The sequence below is a fragment of the Lissotriton helveticus genome, chromosome 7 (assembly GCF_964261635.1).
Source record: "Lissotriton helveticus chromosome 7, aLisHel1.1, whole genome shotgun sequence".
Taxonomy (NCBI): Eukaryota; Metazoa; Chordata; class Amphibia; order Caudata; family Salamandridae; genus Lissotriton; species Lissotriton helveticus.
Genome location: NC_136068.1, coordinates 919,287,988 through 919,306,815, shown reverse-complemented (window position 1 = coordinate 919,306,815; position 18,828 = coordinate 919,287,988). Strand labels below are relative to the sequence as shown.

Genomic DNA, 18,828 nt, shown 5'->3' with positions numbered 1-18,828 from the left:
GTCCGAATGACTGCAGAGCCCAGCAGCGCCCACTCACCTGGCTGAGGTGACTTCGTCCGGTGCCATCCTGGTGCCCACCTAAATCACTGGCTAGTGATTCAGAACTTGGTCCCCTCCGCTTACAGGTTTCTTCTTCCCCTGATCCAGGCTTGGATCACCACGAACTCCTTCACTGGCCGCCTGCCAGCAACTTCTTTCTTCAGGCTCCTGGATCTTCAACGAGGGTTTCCGACGCAACTTGAACCCTATGCAGCCGCAGCCCCTGGGCTAGGTAAACTGAGTACTCCGGTGCTCCAGCATAGTCCAACACCCTAAGTGTTCGGATCCACCCTTGTTTTCGACCCACCTAGTCGGGTTCGCCCGAGAACAGTAACTTTGTGAAGTGCTAGTATCCATAGACTTGTTCCCGCATTACGCGTGAGAGTTCCCACTCTGCACACGGCGTCCCTAGGCCTCCTGCTTCTACTCTAAGGGTTCAGCATTGTAGGCCTAGCGTTTCTACAGTCTAGAAAAGTATTACTTACCTGCTAGTAACTTCGCATTCCACTTCTTGTGTATATGGTTTTTCGTGCCCCTCGGGCATTTGTGTAAATTGTGCGACTTTCAGTAATTCTTTAAGAGTTTTGTTGTGTGCTTAGCTCCCTGTCTCATAAAGAGCCAGGGTAGTCTTGTTATAAATAAATATACTTTATTTTTAATAACAACTTGTGTGGTGTCCTTTCACTTGGTGTTCAAGGGGTAATGTGATGGTAAAACAGCTGGCTTAACACGCCCTCTAGAGTCTTAGCCTTAGGCTGCTCGTATCCATGCTACTAGGATAGCTGGTCTATAAGGTTGACTTACAACCAATCATCAATAAGGGTTGTTTGGACTGATACAGAGTGCTCACTAGAATAGTGAACATTATGGCCCACATGCATCAATATCGGCTTTTGCGAGTTCTAAATTGCGAAAAATAACGATTCGCAATTTAGAATTCGCAAAAGCCTATGCATGAATTTTTTCTTATTTTTTTTGCAAATCGGTAAAAATCGCTATTTTTACCGAAATGCATAAAAAATGCGAATTTTAAATTGCGAATTCACAATTCCCATTCATTCCTATGGGCCAAAATGCCCATAGGAATGAATGGGAATTGCGAATTCGCAATGTGCAATTGCAATTCATCAATGCATTTCAAGGGTGGAGAGGGGGGTCAAAATGACCCCCCCCCTGCACCCATGAAATGTACTTTTCAGCATAAGTTACATACACACATGTCCTAAGGACATGTGTGTGTGTAACTTTACAGTTTAAAAAATGCATTTTTGTGCATTTTTAATCAATTTCGCAATTTACCACGAAGTTGAACTTCGTGGTAATTTGCACTTCCAATTTTAAAAAACGCATATTTTTCTGTAATGATGCATAGCATTTAAGAAATCGCACAATTGCGATTTCTTAAATGCTAACGCAATTTTAGAAATCGTAAAAAAGATGCGACTTCTAAAATGGCATGATGCATCCCAACAAGCACTTTTGCATTCGCAAACGGCAGATTTTAAGGAATCGCACCGTTTGCGACTACAAAAATGCTTGATGCATGTGGGCCTATATATCAGGCCAACTTCTCACAGTCCTAATATAAACCTTGGGGTTTTTATCTCCATGCCAGTGAATGCTTTAAATAGTCCCATATGCAGTGTACATTATTCAAGATGATTGGAACTGAAAGGATGTCGGGCACAGCAAATAAATGTAAAAAATTCTGGGCAAAGTAAGGGGGTCGTTGAGCACAACTGAACTAGGGATGTTGTTATCCCAGGCGGCAGATTCTCCAACGTTGGATCTTTTATATATTCACACATTTGAATCATACCCCGTCATCAGGCTGGGAATCCCGCTACATGTAAATAGCAGTATACAGTGTAAAATATATAGCAAACAGTATGTAATGTAAAATGGCCATAGGTCTTTAACAACATAGTATGTTCAGTAACACATCAACCTCATTTGAAGGACCAAAACTTCAGCCAATAAGGTGGAAGCTAAAGCATTCCCACTCCTCCTCCTCCCTCCCACCCCCTCCCTAGATGCCACCATAGCTCAGATGTTCTTCCGTGTGTGAGGGAGTCCTCTGTCAGAGCTCTGCTCTAACCTTGGGTTCTTTCAGATTATGCGGATGTGTTATTAAACACACTATGTTTCAGGCATATGGCCATTTTACAATATATACTGTGTATTCTATATTTTACACTGTGTACTACTATTTTAATGTACCAGAGATTCCCCATCCTGACGACGGGGAATAATTCAAGCATGTGAGTCTTTACAAGATACCAATGTTGGAGAGCTGGAGTTACACTTAAGTAAATCATTTCTTACCCGATCACTATGATGTTGCCACATACGTGGCCAAGCAGCCACAAACATTTCTGTGATGAGACCAAACATTTCCCACCTTCTGATGTTTAAAATTCAGAGATCGTGAAGAGCGTTCATCTTGGCTCCTCTTTCCATGAAGTGTCCAGTGCTTCAGTAGTTTTATGAATCTTTCATTCAACTCCCTTTCCCATAACTGTATTAGTTGTATAACCGTTTACCAAATCTGTGCTGCCACCTAGAGTGTTATAAGCGAGTGATAGAGAATAAGGGCTGCTTGTCTGTTAAATTTCCTGTAAACATACTAGATTGACACCCACTCTTGCACTGGAAGTATGATATACTTGCAGTATTTTTTGTGTTAAGTAATTACCTGGGTATAGTAATTTGACTTTTTATTTTTTACCTTATAATGCACTCTTCACAACCTGAAACAGTGTTAGTTTGTATCATTTCTTTAAGGACTTGTACACCCAGTAACCTAAATGAAAGCAATGACTAATCATTGTGTCTACTAATAGCTCTGGATAAGGAGCTCCTCTTATAAAATATGTTGTATCCTGACCTGGTGAAATTCATCATCTTGCAAGGAAAGTATGACAAGCTAGTTGTGCAACTACATAATATGGATGGAATATGTAGCACCTTTGGCTATGTGTCTGCTTCACACCAAGTGTTTTTCAAATGTTGCCCCTCTCCATTGCAGGCCAAGCGTACACTGAAAGCTCAGAAACTACAAGAGGAGTTGGCTTCAGGAAAGCTAGTGGAGCAAGCGGTGAGTAAAACGGACAAAAAAAGGAACAAAGTAACACACAATAATTTTTTCAGTACTGTCGGTACCTTTCGGTGGTGCAATTATTATATTGTGGGGAAAGGAAAAGGGGCATAGAGTAGTTCAAGGCAACAAAGGGACTGGTAGTGGGTGAACCCAAAGCGGGGACTGCATTTGTCTAATAATGTCAGCACCATATTCTATGCAGACATCAGAGGAGTTGTTGGTAATAAGCTGTTTCCTCTTCAGGACCCTGTATTGCTGTACAAGACCAGTTCTAGTAAGTGGGTAAAATGTTAAGGAGGGCTGTCAATCCACCAGATCAAATTCCTATAGGATTATTTAATTTTATGTGCAGTGATCAAAAATATCTGCAGTTATGAAAGCCATTACTGTTTAACATTCTCCTGAAATTGTGGGTACACGTTATTGTGTTTGAGCACTTCTGGACTCAATTATGTTTTAGTAATCAATTTTATTTAGCCCTGTGACAGCCACAAGACTGTGATTACTTCTGTTTTTGCAGTTACATAGGTACATATGTTTGGAACTCTCATCCCTTTTTGATGGTTCCAATGTTTTAAGCATGATGTTCTGTATCATGTTTCGCTTGCAAAAGAGCTTAGAATGAGCCAATTATCTTATATTCTACGGGGCACTCTAATAATAGAGACCAAGGCACATCACACAGATGCTTGTCTGTGTCATATGTAGGAGTTGATGGCTTCTGGTCTTCTGAGGAGCATTTTTCCCACAGCAGAATGTATTATTTTCTTCCTCCCCAAAGTCTTCTTTTTGGTCTTGGGTGGTTTATTTATCTCGTAACCCAAGCTCAACAATATTAATATACTACTTCTTGCTTCATTTATGGACATTTGTGTCACCTTTATTATTCTTGGCAAAATTAGACCTTATCACCCTGGCCCTTGATTTTAGGACAGCAGCTTAATTGCTGGCTCCTATCTCATATTGACGGAGAAGTACTTAGAAATACTTGTATTTTTCTCTCCCACAGGTCCTCTGAGGGTGACATTCATTAGTATGCCTTATGATTTCTGTCCTTGTGATTTATTTTTTGGTTAGTGTTTTTTGTAGTCACTCCCTTGAATTATTATTCAGTGCATTAACTGTTGTGTTTAAGATACCTTATCTTGGGCAATAAGCATACCCAAAAGATGAAGTGTGGTTGTCAGTTGACTTGCTCCCCTCTCGCAGCAAGTCTGTCAGGCATCTTAAAAGCGGTTTTTAGGGGTTTAAAGAACTGGTTTATACTAGGGTGGTAGCTGAATGTGTGCTGATCCCTAGGGGTAAGTAGTAAGCCCTGCTTTAAAGGATTCACTGATGTATTTAATATTGCCACTCTACAGTAAGACCCATAGTGTAACTGTGGATTTCTGCTCGACTTAATTGATAAGTGCATTCTACATGGCCTTCTTAAATTACATGGTGAGGCTTAGAAAAACTATAGACTGACACTTTGACAAGATCTAGGTTATTAGATAGACAAATAGGCCAGTATTTGGAATTGTGTGGTCATGGAATATTTTGTGCTTTCTGAAGAGGAGTCGCCAGTAGATCTGTCTCGCCATGCAAATTATTCTCCAGGTGTAGAATGTCTTCAAGAAACTGGGATATTTTACATTACCACCCAACTGCAAATTATGCCATTATATGTCTTGGCTAAGCTGTTCACTCGATTTTCAGTTGGTGAGATAAATGACATCCAAACTTTAGTTATATGTGTGAGAAAGTGTCTTTATATATACTGGACTATAATGAAGTACAGTGTGTATAGAGTCCACCAACCCCAAAGGTATAACAAAGGTTAAAGTCCGAACTGACCTTACTCTCAAAAGTGGTAGCTTGGTCGAGCAGTAAGGCAATACCAGAGGGCAGTGCAAAGCATTTGTTGTACACACTCAGTCAGCAAAGGATTTCACACACTCAAAGACTGAACTCCAGGCCAATTGTTTTCATATCCAAAGATATAGTTGTTTTATTTTTAGAACCAACAGGCATAAAAATATATTTTTCTAGGTATGAGTACTCTCATGTAATTACTTTGCAAGGAAGCAATAAAGTTTGTGAACACAATAGATATAGGGGTTGCTGAAGGCAACGCAGGTCTATACACACTTTAGCATGGATGGGTTTTCAGCAGTACAGTTGATTACCACACAGATTACTTTAGTAGTCCAGGACTAGATCCTAGATTCAGTCCTGGGGTCTAAACTGAAACCAATTTAGTAAAATCGTTTTAGTTACTGTAGTGAATGTTCATGAATATAAAGCTGTTTTAAAAGTTCCCACTTAGAAACTTTTCTAGGTATATCTGACAATGTTATCCAATGGGAGGAAATTCAGGTTGCAGGTAAAGTACGATCGAATTACTTTTGTAATTCAGTACTGGGCTTATGGGGCCAGCACTGGGGTCTCAACTTAAAACAGGTAGGTAATTGCATTTCAGTATTTAGTAGGATTTTTAAAGAATATTTCAAATTTTCAAAAGTAGACAGAAGAAATTTCAAAGAAAAGAATACAATGGATTCCTATGGAGAAAATACAGGTTACTGATAAACCAGTTAAGGATTAGTTTAGCGGTTCAGTACTGGGCTACAAGGTACAGTATTGGCTTCTCCCCTGATCACAAGTGAGTACTTCGGAATTCGGGTGATTTTATATGAATATTTTTAGTTTCCAAAACTTCACACTTAGAAGATTTTTCAAGTCAAACCAGTCAATGTTATCCATTGGCAGGTAAGTGAGTTACCGGTTTCCAGGTGGGTACTTGGCTGGTGAAGTCAGGGTTCTGGGCATAGACTCAGAGAACCCCCAGTGTCCGGTAAGTACAGTTAGTTCAACCCCAGCGGCACAGGGGCGGCCGGGTGCAGAGGTAGTTAGGCCCAATGATATCCAATGAGGGAAAGGGGCCTCTGGTTGGTGGCTGGGTCCCTGTCATGGGATGAGTACACCCCCTAGCCTGCTCCTCTCCTGTGGGGGCAGGAGCCTAGCTGGGATTGGGCAGGGCTCCTCATCTTCAAGATGGCCGAAGCCCGGGGTTCTGCTTCACCTCGTCTCACCCACCTGAGGGGTAGGGTTGGCACAGGCTGGCACCCCACCCCCCCTTCCTGACGTAGATTTTTAGGTCTCGCTGAAGCAATGCGTAAGCATTGTTCGACGTGATTCAAGTAAGCGGTCCGAAAAGTCTACCCAAGCTGCGGATTAGACACAGTTCATGTGAGACAGGCGCGTGCACAACGCTAGCCACATCACACACCACCATTTGTCTGTGCCTCTGCATCAGACTTCAAAGGTGACTTCAAAGGCTGCTGCTACCCCGCCCCCTGCTTCAGACTTCAAAGGAATGCGCTGCCCCGCCCCTGCAATGCCGAGAGCTTGTTTATAGAGAGCGACTCAGTTTTTCTTGGAACAAATCCACCCCTCTAGTTTTATTTCTTACACATTAAATTCCGAGCCCGATTTTTCCACGTTTTGCTTTCTTTTATTTAGTTTTATTTTAGGAGATTGTGGTAACACTTTTGATTAGTGGTTTTAAGTGACTGCAGTCTTATGGGGTTGCCTAGAGGAAGCACACACTTTTCTTTCCTAAACCATTGCCCGTTTTTCGCGGAGCAGTCCTGCTTTGCTCAAGTAACCTGCAAGCATTTTGTAGGCAAGTGCATTAATTGTGAGTATTCTGCATCCATGCTCTGGAGCTCGTGAGCATTGAGTATGGAATGCTTATCTTTCTTAGATTTTCCTCTTAAATTACTCCATCCAAATAACACTTGGGTAAAAAAAAATCCAAAGTTTGCAAAAGTGCAGATTTTCAGATGAAAACTATCCTCGTAAAAACGACAGGAAGGACTCTTAGTTCTTTGCAAGGACTGTGGTTACTTCACAGGAACAGAAATACATGGCCTTGCACACCACTACTTGTGATCCTGTGTCTAGTACCTGGGATACAGAAGCACTAATGGTCCTTTGATACCACAACACGTAGCAATGCCCGTAGAGTCAAGTCAATGGAATCAACCCAATCCATTCACACAACAACTTTCGTTCTCATAACATTTGTATCATTAAATTTTCTTGGAAAAAACCCAATAACATCTTCTCACAATAATTTCCTTATAATACACACCATCACACACCCTCACCCTCACAACCCTCACTCACCCTCACCCACCCCCCCACACCCCCATATCCCCACACCCCCACATCCCCACACCCCACATCCCCTCACATCCCCACATCCCCTCACATCCCCACATCCCCTCACCCTCAAATCCCCTCACCCTCACATCCCCTAGCCCTCCTTCACCCCCTCACCCCCTCACCCTCACACCCCCTCACCCTCATACACCCCCTCACCCTCATACACCCCCTCACCCACCCCCTCACCCTCACACCCCCCCTCACCCTCACTCTACCTCTCACCCATCCTCACTCACCCTCTCACCCACCCTCACCCACCCTCTCACCCACCCTCTCACCCTCTCACTCACCCTCTCACCCACCCTCACCCACCCTCACCCACCCTCACACACCCTCACACACCCTCACACACCCTCACACACCCTCACACACCCTCTCACACACCCTCAACAACCCTCACACCCCCTCACCCTCACACCCCCTCACCCTCATACCCCCTCACATACCCTCACCCCCACAGCCCCTCACACACCCCCTCACCCACACCGCCCCCACCCTCGCCCACCCCCACCCTCGCCCACCCTCACCCTCACACACCCTCTCACCCTCACACACCCTCACCCTCACACACCCTCATACACCCTCTCACCCCCACACACCCTCTCACCCCCACTCCCTCAACTTCACACACCCTCACCCTCACACCCCCTCACACCCCCTCACCCCCGTCACCCTCACCCACCCTCACCTGCCCTCTCACCCTCACACACCCTCTCACCCTCACACACCCTCTCACCCACCCTCACACCCCCTCACCCACCCTCACCCCCCCTCAATAAGCGCATAACAAAACACAACAAAACATAGCATAGCATAACAAAACATAGCATAACATAACAAAACATAACATAACAAAATATAGCATAACATAACAAAACATAGCATAACAACAAAACAAAGCATAGCATGACACAACATAGCATAACAAAACATAGCAAAATACAACAAAACATAGCATGGCATAACAAAACACAACAAAACATAGCTTACATAACAAAGCATAGCAAAACATAGCATAACAAAACACAACAAAGCTTAGCATAGCATAGCAAAACAAAGCTTAGCATATCATAGCATAACAAAACATAGCATAACAAAGCATAGCATAACAAAACATAGCAAAACAAAGCATAGCATAATCAAACACAACAAAACATAGCATAGTATAACAAAACAACATATCATAACAAAGCATAGCAAAACACAACAAAACATACCATAGCATAACAAAACATAGCATAACAAAACAAAGCATAGGATAGCAAAACTAAACCTAGCATAGCATAACAAAACAAAGCATGGGATAGCAAAACAAAACATAGCATAGCATAACATAACAAAACATAGCACAACAACACATAGCATAACAAAACATAGCAAAACATAGCATAGCTTAACAAAACACAACAAAACATAGCATAGCAAAACATAGCATAGCATACCAAACACAACAAAACATAGCATAGCATAACAAAACATAGCATAGCAAAACATAGCATAGCATAATAAAACACAACAAAACATAGCATAGCATAACAAAACATAGCATAGCAAAGCATAGCATAGCAAAACATAGCATAGCATAACAAATCACAGCATAGCATAGCATAACAAATCAAAGCATAGGATAGCAAAACATAGCATAGCATAACAAAACATAGGATAGCAAAACAAAACATAGCATAGTGTACAGCATCACAACAGCATCACTCAGGGGCACCACAACATCACTATGCGCTACCACAGCATAACTGAACGCCATAGCATCACTCGTTCACCATCACAACAAGTGGTGTGGCTCACTGGTTAGAGGCGGCAGGCCTGAAAGCAGAGAACGTCCCGGGACCAGGGTTCAATTCCCGGCACTGCAGGGTCGTGGACCAGGGTCAGCGGACTCGATAATTCTCGCCTCGGTGCCTACTCTAACCAGGGATCACACTCGGCAACTCTGGGCATTAAGCTTGCCTCATCTCTACAACGGCCCCCCACAGACGCCGGGGATGCCTGGTTTCACCTTGGAGATACCCAGAAGGGACCATCTCGCAGGGAAAGCCAGGACGGGTTCCCCAGCGGTCTTCAGCGCCGGGACGCTTACGGGCAGCTGTGCGCTTTACAAGTCCCACACATTTACATTTACATTACTCAGCGCCACCACAGCATCAATCTGTGCAACCATTCAACAACAACTGGTTCAAATATGTTCTCAATATTTCAAGCTTTATTACAAATGTAACAAAAAGATGTTAATATTTCACTTCTGTTCTTGGATTTTCGTCACAATGAAATACATTGAACATAATCTTCACAAAAGTTATTTACAAAAGTTTAAGCTATTGCCATTATAAATTACAATAACTTTTAGTTAAGTATTAATTAATAAAAAAAATTAAAAGCCAGTCAGTCAAGTAATCTTTATTTCGGTCGAGGACCTTAAAAGACGCAAAATACATAATACTCATATTTGTCATGATGCTTTTTTATTGAGTGTAACTCCATTAATTGCAAAAATACACAGATTACATTTCACAAAGGCTAAGAGGATAAAAAGAAGTTAAAAAGATTATATGATCAGGACGGAGATATCACACAGCGGGCAGGGCTAGGCAAAACATTGACCTCAAGACTAGTTCCTAATAAATGACCAGCGCCTTCGCCACATGGCATGTAAGTAACAAGAAACAGAAAATACAACTGGTTGGGAAGTATCACATTTAAAGATCCTGAGTGCCTGATGGTACTGCTTAAGCCCCAAATTTCTACATAATTGAATAAGCCATCGCTGTCTGAGATTCTTATAAGTTGGGCAGAAAAAGAGGACATGGGGCACAGACTCCTCCTTTGCACCACACGCCGGACATTCTAGCGATTTGTTATCAGACCATTTATGCGAGAAAACCCTAAGGGGTAGTGTGCCATGCCTGAATTGGTCGTAGAGTTTCCTTGCTTGGCTAGGGACAATCTCATCCAAGAAAGGTTCAAGTTTATACTCATCTTTGTGACTCAGAAAGTCTAGGGTTAGGGATCCCAGCGCAGAGTTGGTGACAACATCCTCCAGTTGTTGGTTACGATGGGGTTTCACCAAGTCTGCACGGGACACCTTCATACACGCTAACTCAGGCTTACTCCAGAGATCCAGGAAACCCAACCTCTTGCTCTCCTTTCTTATATGAGCAAACCATTGGATTTTTTCTGTTCTGGGGAGTCTCATAAGTTCTTTGACTTCCTCTCTGAAGTACCTCAATTCAGGGGTTACCCATAGTCTACGCCAGTATGCTAAAGGGCGAGGACCAATTACCTTGTCTATGGGTCTGATATCTAGGTCCATTCTTAGAGGGATAAGTGGAGTGCTAGCTGGAAGGGACAGCAGAGATCTCAAAAAGCAGTTTTCCGCCTTGAGGAGATCTTCAATTGGGCAGTGACCCCACAGTTCTGCCCCATACAGAATGGCTCCCCGGGCTTGAGCTTTATACATTTCCAGAACAGAAGCAACTGGTTTAGCTGTCGATTCCTGGTGCAATTTTAGAACACCCCCTGTCGACTGCACCAGCTTAAGTTTGGCCTTGGCTATCTGAGGGCCCCACTCCATAGTATCGCTGAGGTTGATGCCCAAATACTCGAATACAGTGACCCTGTCCAGAGCAGGGCCATTTAAAGAGGGACTGGAGCGGGTGATCTTTGGTGGATTACAGATCATGTACTTTGTTTTTGAGATGTTAATCTCCAACCCATTTTCTGACAAAAACTGACAAAACTATCTAGGGCACGCTGTATTCCAATCGGGGATTTGGACAAAAGGAGGGTGTCATCGACAAACATACGTGCCACTACCTGCTCACCACGTATCTTAGGTGCATCAATATCTTTGACCCCTTTGAGATGGGCAATTAAGGCATTAACAAAGAGACAAAAAATGGTGGGCGCCAGGACGCATCCCTGCCTCACTCCTCTGTTGACCACGAACCTAGGAGTCAAGGCACCCCGCTTGCCACTTCTAACCTGCGTAAAATTGTTAGAATGGAGTCTCTTGAGAATATTAAGGAGGTAGGTTGGAATCCCCATGTCCGCCAATACATCCCACAGAATATCCCGGGGTACCAGATCGAATGCCGTCTTAAGGTCAACGAAAATGAAGTAGAGGCTGCCACCCTCTACTTTAACCGTTTTCCAATATAATAGTTGCAATCTTAAAAGTTGGGCAACGGTAGATGTTTTTTACCTAAATCCGGCTTGGTAGGGGCTCAGTATCTCCGATTCCTCCATCCAAGTCTGGAGGCGATCTAGAATAATCCGTGCAAACAGTTTTTGACTCACGTCGATCAAGCTGATCGGGCGGTAGTTTGCAGGGATTAATGGACAGCCCTTTTTGAATACTAGGACAATTTCCGCCCCCAGCCAAGTTTCAGGTATGGGGAAGCCCTGACGTATGGCATTAAACACGAGACCGAAGTATGCAGTCCAAATCTCGGGTTGGTCTTTATAAAAGTCCCTGGTTATTTTATCAGTGCCAGGGGCTTTTTCTGGCGGGAGTCTTCTTATCGCACCCTCTACCTCAAAAGTGTGATCTTTATGTCTAGAGCTGGTTTAAAGTAATCAGTGCGGGGTCATCTAATCTACGTTGAAGATCATTGTGGGTATTCTGGGGGGTTCCCTGGCTCATACGAGATCGTGCTCCCATCGAATATAGCACCCCAAAGTGCTCCATCCATCTCTCTGGTGCAATACTCGGCTCATCTACAACATATCCATAACTACTGCCCGTTCTCACGATTGCCCAAAACTCCTGCATATTCTTATTACCCAGGGCACTTTTTATACTATCCCATCTATTGTTTTCCCATTGCTGCTTGCCCTCTGCAATAGCCTGCTTGTATTCCTGCCTCCTCAATTTGACTGGACTCCTGGAAGGGGCTTTAATTGACTCAATCAAAAGAGACTTCGCCATTTTACAGTTATCGTTAAACCATGATTGAGTCTTTTGGTTTGTTCTATGCCTAGTCACTACCGGGTTGAGTAAATCAGCCATTGCTGCCACCAACCCCAGATGTAATTTAGCAATTTTATTTGCCACCTATTCTTGTCCAAGCTCAATACAGCCACTAATCTCCATAAAGGTCTTACAGACAACTGAATATAAGGCACTCATTTTATCAAAAGATTGTTTCACCGCATGCCATTTAAGCCTTCTCCTATTTTTTGAGAGATTCAGTTCACAATTCTGGCTTGATTTACTCCCATTGGAGATACCAGTGTCAGGTAGTCTCAAATTTAGAACCAGAGCGTTATGGTCACTATCATGTTGGGATAAAATCTAAAAATCGGTGACTATGGGCCATGACCTTGTCTCGACCAGGATGTAATCTATCCGGGATGTTTGGCCAATGCGATTAATCGTGGCCTTTCCTTCACGATCGGACTGGGTACGGCTGTTGCAGGCTCTCATAGAATGGGCCATAGTTATCGAATTCAGTTGGACCGCCAGTGGTGACAAGGCTTTAATTGGAGTAATTTGGAGCTCCGTTATAGACCATTGCTCGTCTTCTTCTGTATTAATTGAGTTTCCAATGGCAGGTAAGGGCTCGTATTGACAATTAAAATCACCAGCAATAATCAGTTGGCTATTACCAGAAACGGTGGGAATACAAGTATCAAGCAGGGCTAGTGTTACAGATTCTTTCCCTATACTAACAGGACGAGAATACACATTAATAAAAGTCACCCTGAGATTGGATGGAAACTTAAGTGTGACACATTGAAGATCTATAGTTGGAGTGGGTAGTTGTGTCACCATGCAGCCCAAGTGTGATGCTACCAATATAGATAACCCCCCATAGGGTCTACCCCTTTCCCCCATCAATGCCAGATGTTTAAATGAAGCTAAACCCAGTCTTACTGTCTCCTCCCTTGCCCACGTCTCCTGAAGTAGGCATATATCATGTTGATCTATAAAAGACCCTCAATCAGGGCAAGCAATTTTGTTAGTTAGGCCTGCCACATTCCCAGACAGTATTTTAATTTTATCCATCTGCGAAATTCCCCCCCACCCCCCGGAGAATCCAAAGGGACAGGGGCTAAGGGAGCATAGGTAAACATGTGGGAACCACCAGATTCGTGTGGCCTCTTGCAGAGGGAGGTATCCGGTTTTTGTAGCTCCATACCCTCCCCCATATGAGCTACAGCCTGTCTCTGGGCCTGGGTTGGATCAAACAAAGACTCAGACGCCCGCATTCCAGATTTATAATTGTTAAAAACTTCCGGGCCTCTCAGTCAGTCTACGTCCTCTAAAGGGGCAAACTTATTTGCCACCAGAATATTGAATGAGGACGGGACGTTTGTGGGAATCATATAGGAACCCACACACCAGCTTCCACAGTCCCGGGGGGAATAGACTTCACCAACACTTCGGGAGGAGGGGTAAAAAGAGTCCAAAGAGAGGGCTCTGATGGCAGTTTGTTGGCCCAAAGGGCGGGATGGATAGAGTATCAATCTGCGAACGGTTTCAGGATACTTAAAATTAATAATCACACAGTCCAACTGGTTTTTTTTTTTTGTGGGACCTACCCAAGCCACCCTACGCACCATCAAAATCTCACCAACCCTATTATAGGGGAATTGTTTGTGTCTAGCCAACCAGAACAATATCTTATTTCTAAGGTCTAGTTGAGACTCATTTTGGCCGTATTTAAGTTCGGGAATTCCAGCCTAAATAACTGCATAAGGTGCTGCCGCTGGAGGTAGATTGATAGTTGGAAGGGACAGTTTTTGTGTTTCCCTATGTGGCCCCATCTCTATTACCCTCCGTGGTTATATTACCCATTTCCCCATTGTAAGTTGGGTTTGCCCCTATACACAGATTTTGTTTTGGGTCCTCCCTCGTTGGTTGGGATGGGTCCTTATCGGGGCTTGCCCAGCCAATTGAGGGATAGTCTTATCTATCCTTTCAGTAATAGAAGCTACCTCTTTAGAGTTTGCTGGAGCCGGGGCCGGAGTAATTACTGGGCAGAATTGGATTTGATGAGTCTCAGTAGGATTCTGGTGGATGTCAGCCCTTACTTGATGTCTGGGTAGTGAGTTGGTATTAGCGCTCTGTTGCTTGGTAGCCTGAATTTTATCCACACAAGCCACTACTTTTTGGACATGGGCATAAAGTGGGGCAATCTCTTCCTTCACAATGATCTTACATTGAGTAAGAAGATCTGATAATAATGCTTGGGCCCAAGATGGATATAGTTGGGATGCCAGAGACACGTCGTTACTGCCCAAGCAATTCTCTGATTTAGGACCATTTGAAGTACCTTCTGCATTGCCCTCCCCTGCCCTTTTCCCCTTAGACCCCCTAACTTTGCCCTGTTTTCTCTTCCTATCTCTCTTAGATGTTTTAAGTGTTTTGACAGTAGCCTCTCTAGCAGGTTCTGCCTTAGATGAGGACGTTAACACAGAGTCATACAAAGGGGGACATTCAATTACAGATGATCCAGAGGGGTTTAGAGCATTAGCTGAAGTCGATGTTACCAAGGGGGAGAAGTCAGGAGTAATAGATAAACGTCTTTCCGTAAGTTCAATTTCCGTAGTAACTACCCCAATCGCCTTTTGTAACATTAAGTCAATTGCTGTAGGCAAGGTTACTGAGGAAGTGTCTGGGTTAGTGCGAGGCCCTTTAACAGTACATGCACGCTTTATTTGGGTACGAGCAGGGGCATTAGTTGTAGGCATCGTAAAAACAATTTTACCTTAGTCCCAAGAGCAAGAGCCAAGAGGTGTGGCCCACCCCAGCCACCACCGGCCAGTGACCGGCAAGGACGGGCCCGCCCTTGGCCCGGGCTTCCCCCGGCGCTGCCCGCGCCCGTCCCGCAGGCCCTGCACTCCTCCTAAGCGCCTCCTGGTGCTTTCCCAAGGTGCTGGCGGCGTGCGCGCCACGAGTGCTGCCGGGTACTGTGGTCCCGACCCGGCAGCGGTGGCAAATGATGGTGGTGACGGCCGCAAGACTCCCGGACCCTCCTGGGATCAAAGGGGCAGGCGGCAAGGCAAGTAGCTGTAAAGCAGGGCACCCGGTCCACCGGGGCCCTGCACTCCTTATAAGCGCCTCCTAGCGCTTTCTCAAGGTGCTGGCGGCGTGCGCACCGCGAGTGCTGCCGGGTACTGTGGTCCTGACCCGGCAGCGGCGGCAAATGGCGGTGGTGACGGCCGCAAGACTTCCGGATCCTCCTGGGATTAAAGGCGGCAGGCGGCAAGGCAAGTAGCTGTAAAGCAGGGCTGTAATAGCCATTGTTATTTGTAATATCAATAAATGTAAGTCATGTAAATACAACACATATTGCATTACAAATGCTATACGTGTCACATTTGCGAAAGTTATAACTATTGGCATTGTTAATGACAAAGCTATTAATTTCGCTATTTTCAAAAACAAAACATAAATAAAATATTTGTCATTTACAATACCAATAGCTCAAACTTTCCTAATGCGAGACCTAATGCTTGTCCTGCCAGTCTTCCCTCCAGAGTGGGGGTCAGGACTGGTGGGGGCTGGTTGCTGGGTACAGCAAATGGTCTGGGGAAGCTCACAGAGGTGGCATGCCTTTGAAGCTTCCCCCTGCCCATCCTGGGGGAGGAGACCTAGCACCTCGCCCAGGATATGCATTGTTGCAGGCCCAGGAGAGCGGGGGCTCTCCTACCCAGGGATCCAGCAACATGTCAACTGTGTGGCAGCCTCTGCAGCCATTCAGCCCAGACGTGGATTGTAGGTTAGGTTTTCAGGGGGCATCTCTAAGATGCCCTCTGGTGCATTTTACATTAAATCCCACACTGGTATCAGTGCGGGTTTAATGTGCTGAGACGTTTGGTACCAAACTTGACAGTCTTCATTGTATTCGTAATGACAACCTCCCAGCACCATATACTCTTAATGGCATCACTGCACTTACAGTGCCCAGGAATGGCCCTGGGTACTGTAGGGGCACAGGGCTCATGCATCTGTGCCCACACCTCTGGAATAGGGCACCCAGCTAGAGGGGTGACTAAAGTATGCCAGGGCAGTGGGTTCTGTGGGCATGGCACACAGGGATGTGTGCCATGTCGACTCTTGTCTTAGTTCTGTACTTAGGCACGCAGCCTGCAAATGCAGTGTGTGGGTGTCAGGGTACAGGGCCCCTGAGGGTGGCACAATAAGTGCTGCAGCCTTCAGGGGCCTTCTCTGGTCACCATGCCCTGGGTACCATTTACTAGGGGCTGACAGGTGGCCAGAGATGCCAATTAGGTTTTAGGTTCAACACAGTTTTAGGGAAGGATCACAGGCCCTGGGTACCTGGTTGGCAGGAACCCAGGGCCCACTCAGTCAAAGCACATCAGCAGTTCAAAAAAAGTGGGGGCATACCAATGCAAGAAAGATGGCACTTTCTCACAATATGGATTCCAACTATTAAGATGGGGTCAAACATTGGTTCTTTGTTCTCCCTTATTTAACTCTCGGTTTTCTGTAACACAAAATAAATTAAATGAATGCTCTTCTCCAGTCTTTCTTATACCAAACTGGTGATTAATTTCATGAATTGTAGGTTTTGGAGTTTTTAAAAGCCGCATTACCAAGTAATTTGAAAATAAGATTTTTTTAATTCTTTTTGATTTTCTCTGCCTGATATGGTGCGGACATAGTCTGATTTGCCTTCCCAGAATGACCACGGTGGTGCCACATCCTGTTGGAGTATATAACATTGATTTGGGAGTGGTTACATGGGGTTGTTCTGCCATTTCCAAATGCAATAGATGGAGTGATCAGCCATCATTTGTCACTGATACTTGCATTGTCATGTGCTGATCACTTTATACTGTACCACTCGAGTGTCGCTCTTTAGAAGGCACATTCTTGATTCTTGAATCTACAGTTAATTTTATATTTCCCCCAATCCACTCATCTCAGAACTTTCTGCACTGGTCTTTCCCCAGCCTATACCTTCATGTCTCTTTTCCAGGTTTGTATGGTGCGTAAGACATCTGTATTGTAAGAATACACCTTTGGGAAAAGAAAACTGTTTTCATCAGTCTTCTCCCTGAATAGAGGATTGTTTCTTTGGCATATTCAGTAAGCTGCAATAATTATTAATTAGGTATGCCCACTAATAATCGAGAACATCCGAAAGCTCAGTCCTCCCTTGCGTACAGACCTGTAGAAAGTCTTTGTTTTGAATGCACTATTGCCATTGATTCACATTAGCTAGTCTATAAAGCCATAGGGTCTATAGGTGTATTCTCCAACCAAAAGATATTATCTAAATGAGGACTTCTCTTTCCATTAATGACAGTGGGATACCAGCAAAGCATTGCAAATCTTCTAAAAATCTATTTTGAATTTGCTTGAGGCTCAGACTCTCTTCACTCTTGACACCCCTACTATCAATGAGTTTCAGATATAAAAAATCTTTTAACACTGTATCCTCTTCAGTGTCCAGTATCTCTTTAGTAGTTTTGAGGTGGAGTAATGGGTTGGGCAAAATCTCCTAAATACTTGTACATAAAGTAATTGATATTTTTATGTTGGCAGCATTCATTCCAAGGACCCACTGTTTTGCAAAGATAGTATTTTCTTTGGAATGTTACCAATTATTCAACTGACAGAAGTGATGAGACTTCTTTCTTTTATTTACTTCAGAACTCTTCCAAGAAGCACTGGGGAGAAGACGACTTGAATTCACAGGTAGTAGCAATCATATACTAGAATCTACTGAATCTTTTTTTATTACCAGGAAGTTATGCATGTGAAATTTAATTATAAATATATTTTCTCTGATATGTGGGTTGGTAGTTTATATTTTTTCTCTAAATATGATTTACCTCACAGTTTTGGCCATAATGCATGCTAAAACAAGAGACCTAATGATGGGAAAATGAGAGAATAAACAATAGACCATATAATTTTACTTGAGCAGAGTAACAAATGTAATGACCGACAGGGCAGAGAAAACTGCGTTTAGCAGTGAAAAATGAACATTGAGAGAAGGAAAAGGTTAGCCTTTGTTTCGATTCCTGCAATAGAAAGCACGGATACTCCTGAAAAGTAATTGTACTTTTTCACAAAGCTGCAACATGTCATCGTGTTTCCATGTGAACCAGGAAACACAGAGAGAGAATTGAGGAGGTTGCCACAGAGAGAGAGATAGAGGATATTTTTAGATATATAGATACCCACATAGACAGAGATAGATATATAGGATGGAGAGAGTTACTAATAGACAAAGAATGTGCTTAAGGGACACAGGAACTTAATAACTGAGAGATATGTAGAGAATTAGGGGGGTATTTAGACAGAGAGAGGGAAAGACAAATGGAGCCAGAGAGTAATAGAAATGGAGAGTGAGATGTGGTGACAGATATAGAGATAGATGGAGCTACAAAGAAAGATAAAGTGAAAGATGGAGAGACATGGTTCTCCCCATGTCGTACCGGAATACAGATGTTCGTGTGATTAATAATGCACACAAATTTCA

The 18,828-nt window shown here is 43.8% G+C and overlaps 1 protein-coding gene across 2 annotated transcripts in view; it reads left to right on the top strand.

The window, feature by feature from the left end:
- LOC144769368 (pre-mRNA-splicing factor SLU7-like) overlaps positions 1–18,828 on the top strand; it is a 344,142-nt gene that overhangs the window by 118,894 nt on the left and 206,420 nt on the right. For both annotated transcript variants that reach the window (XM_078653421.1, XM_078653420.1), the window contains exons 6-7: positions 3,068–3,136; positions 17,994–18,038. In XM_078653421.1, the coding sequence (XP_078509547.1) occupies positions 3,068–3,136; positions 17,994–18,038 (114 nt within the window). The remainder of the gene's footprint in view (positions 1–3,067; positions 3,137–17,993; positions 18,039–18,828) is intronic.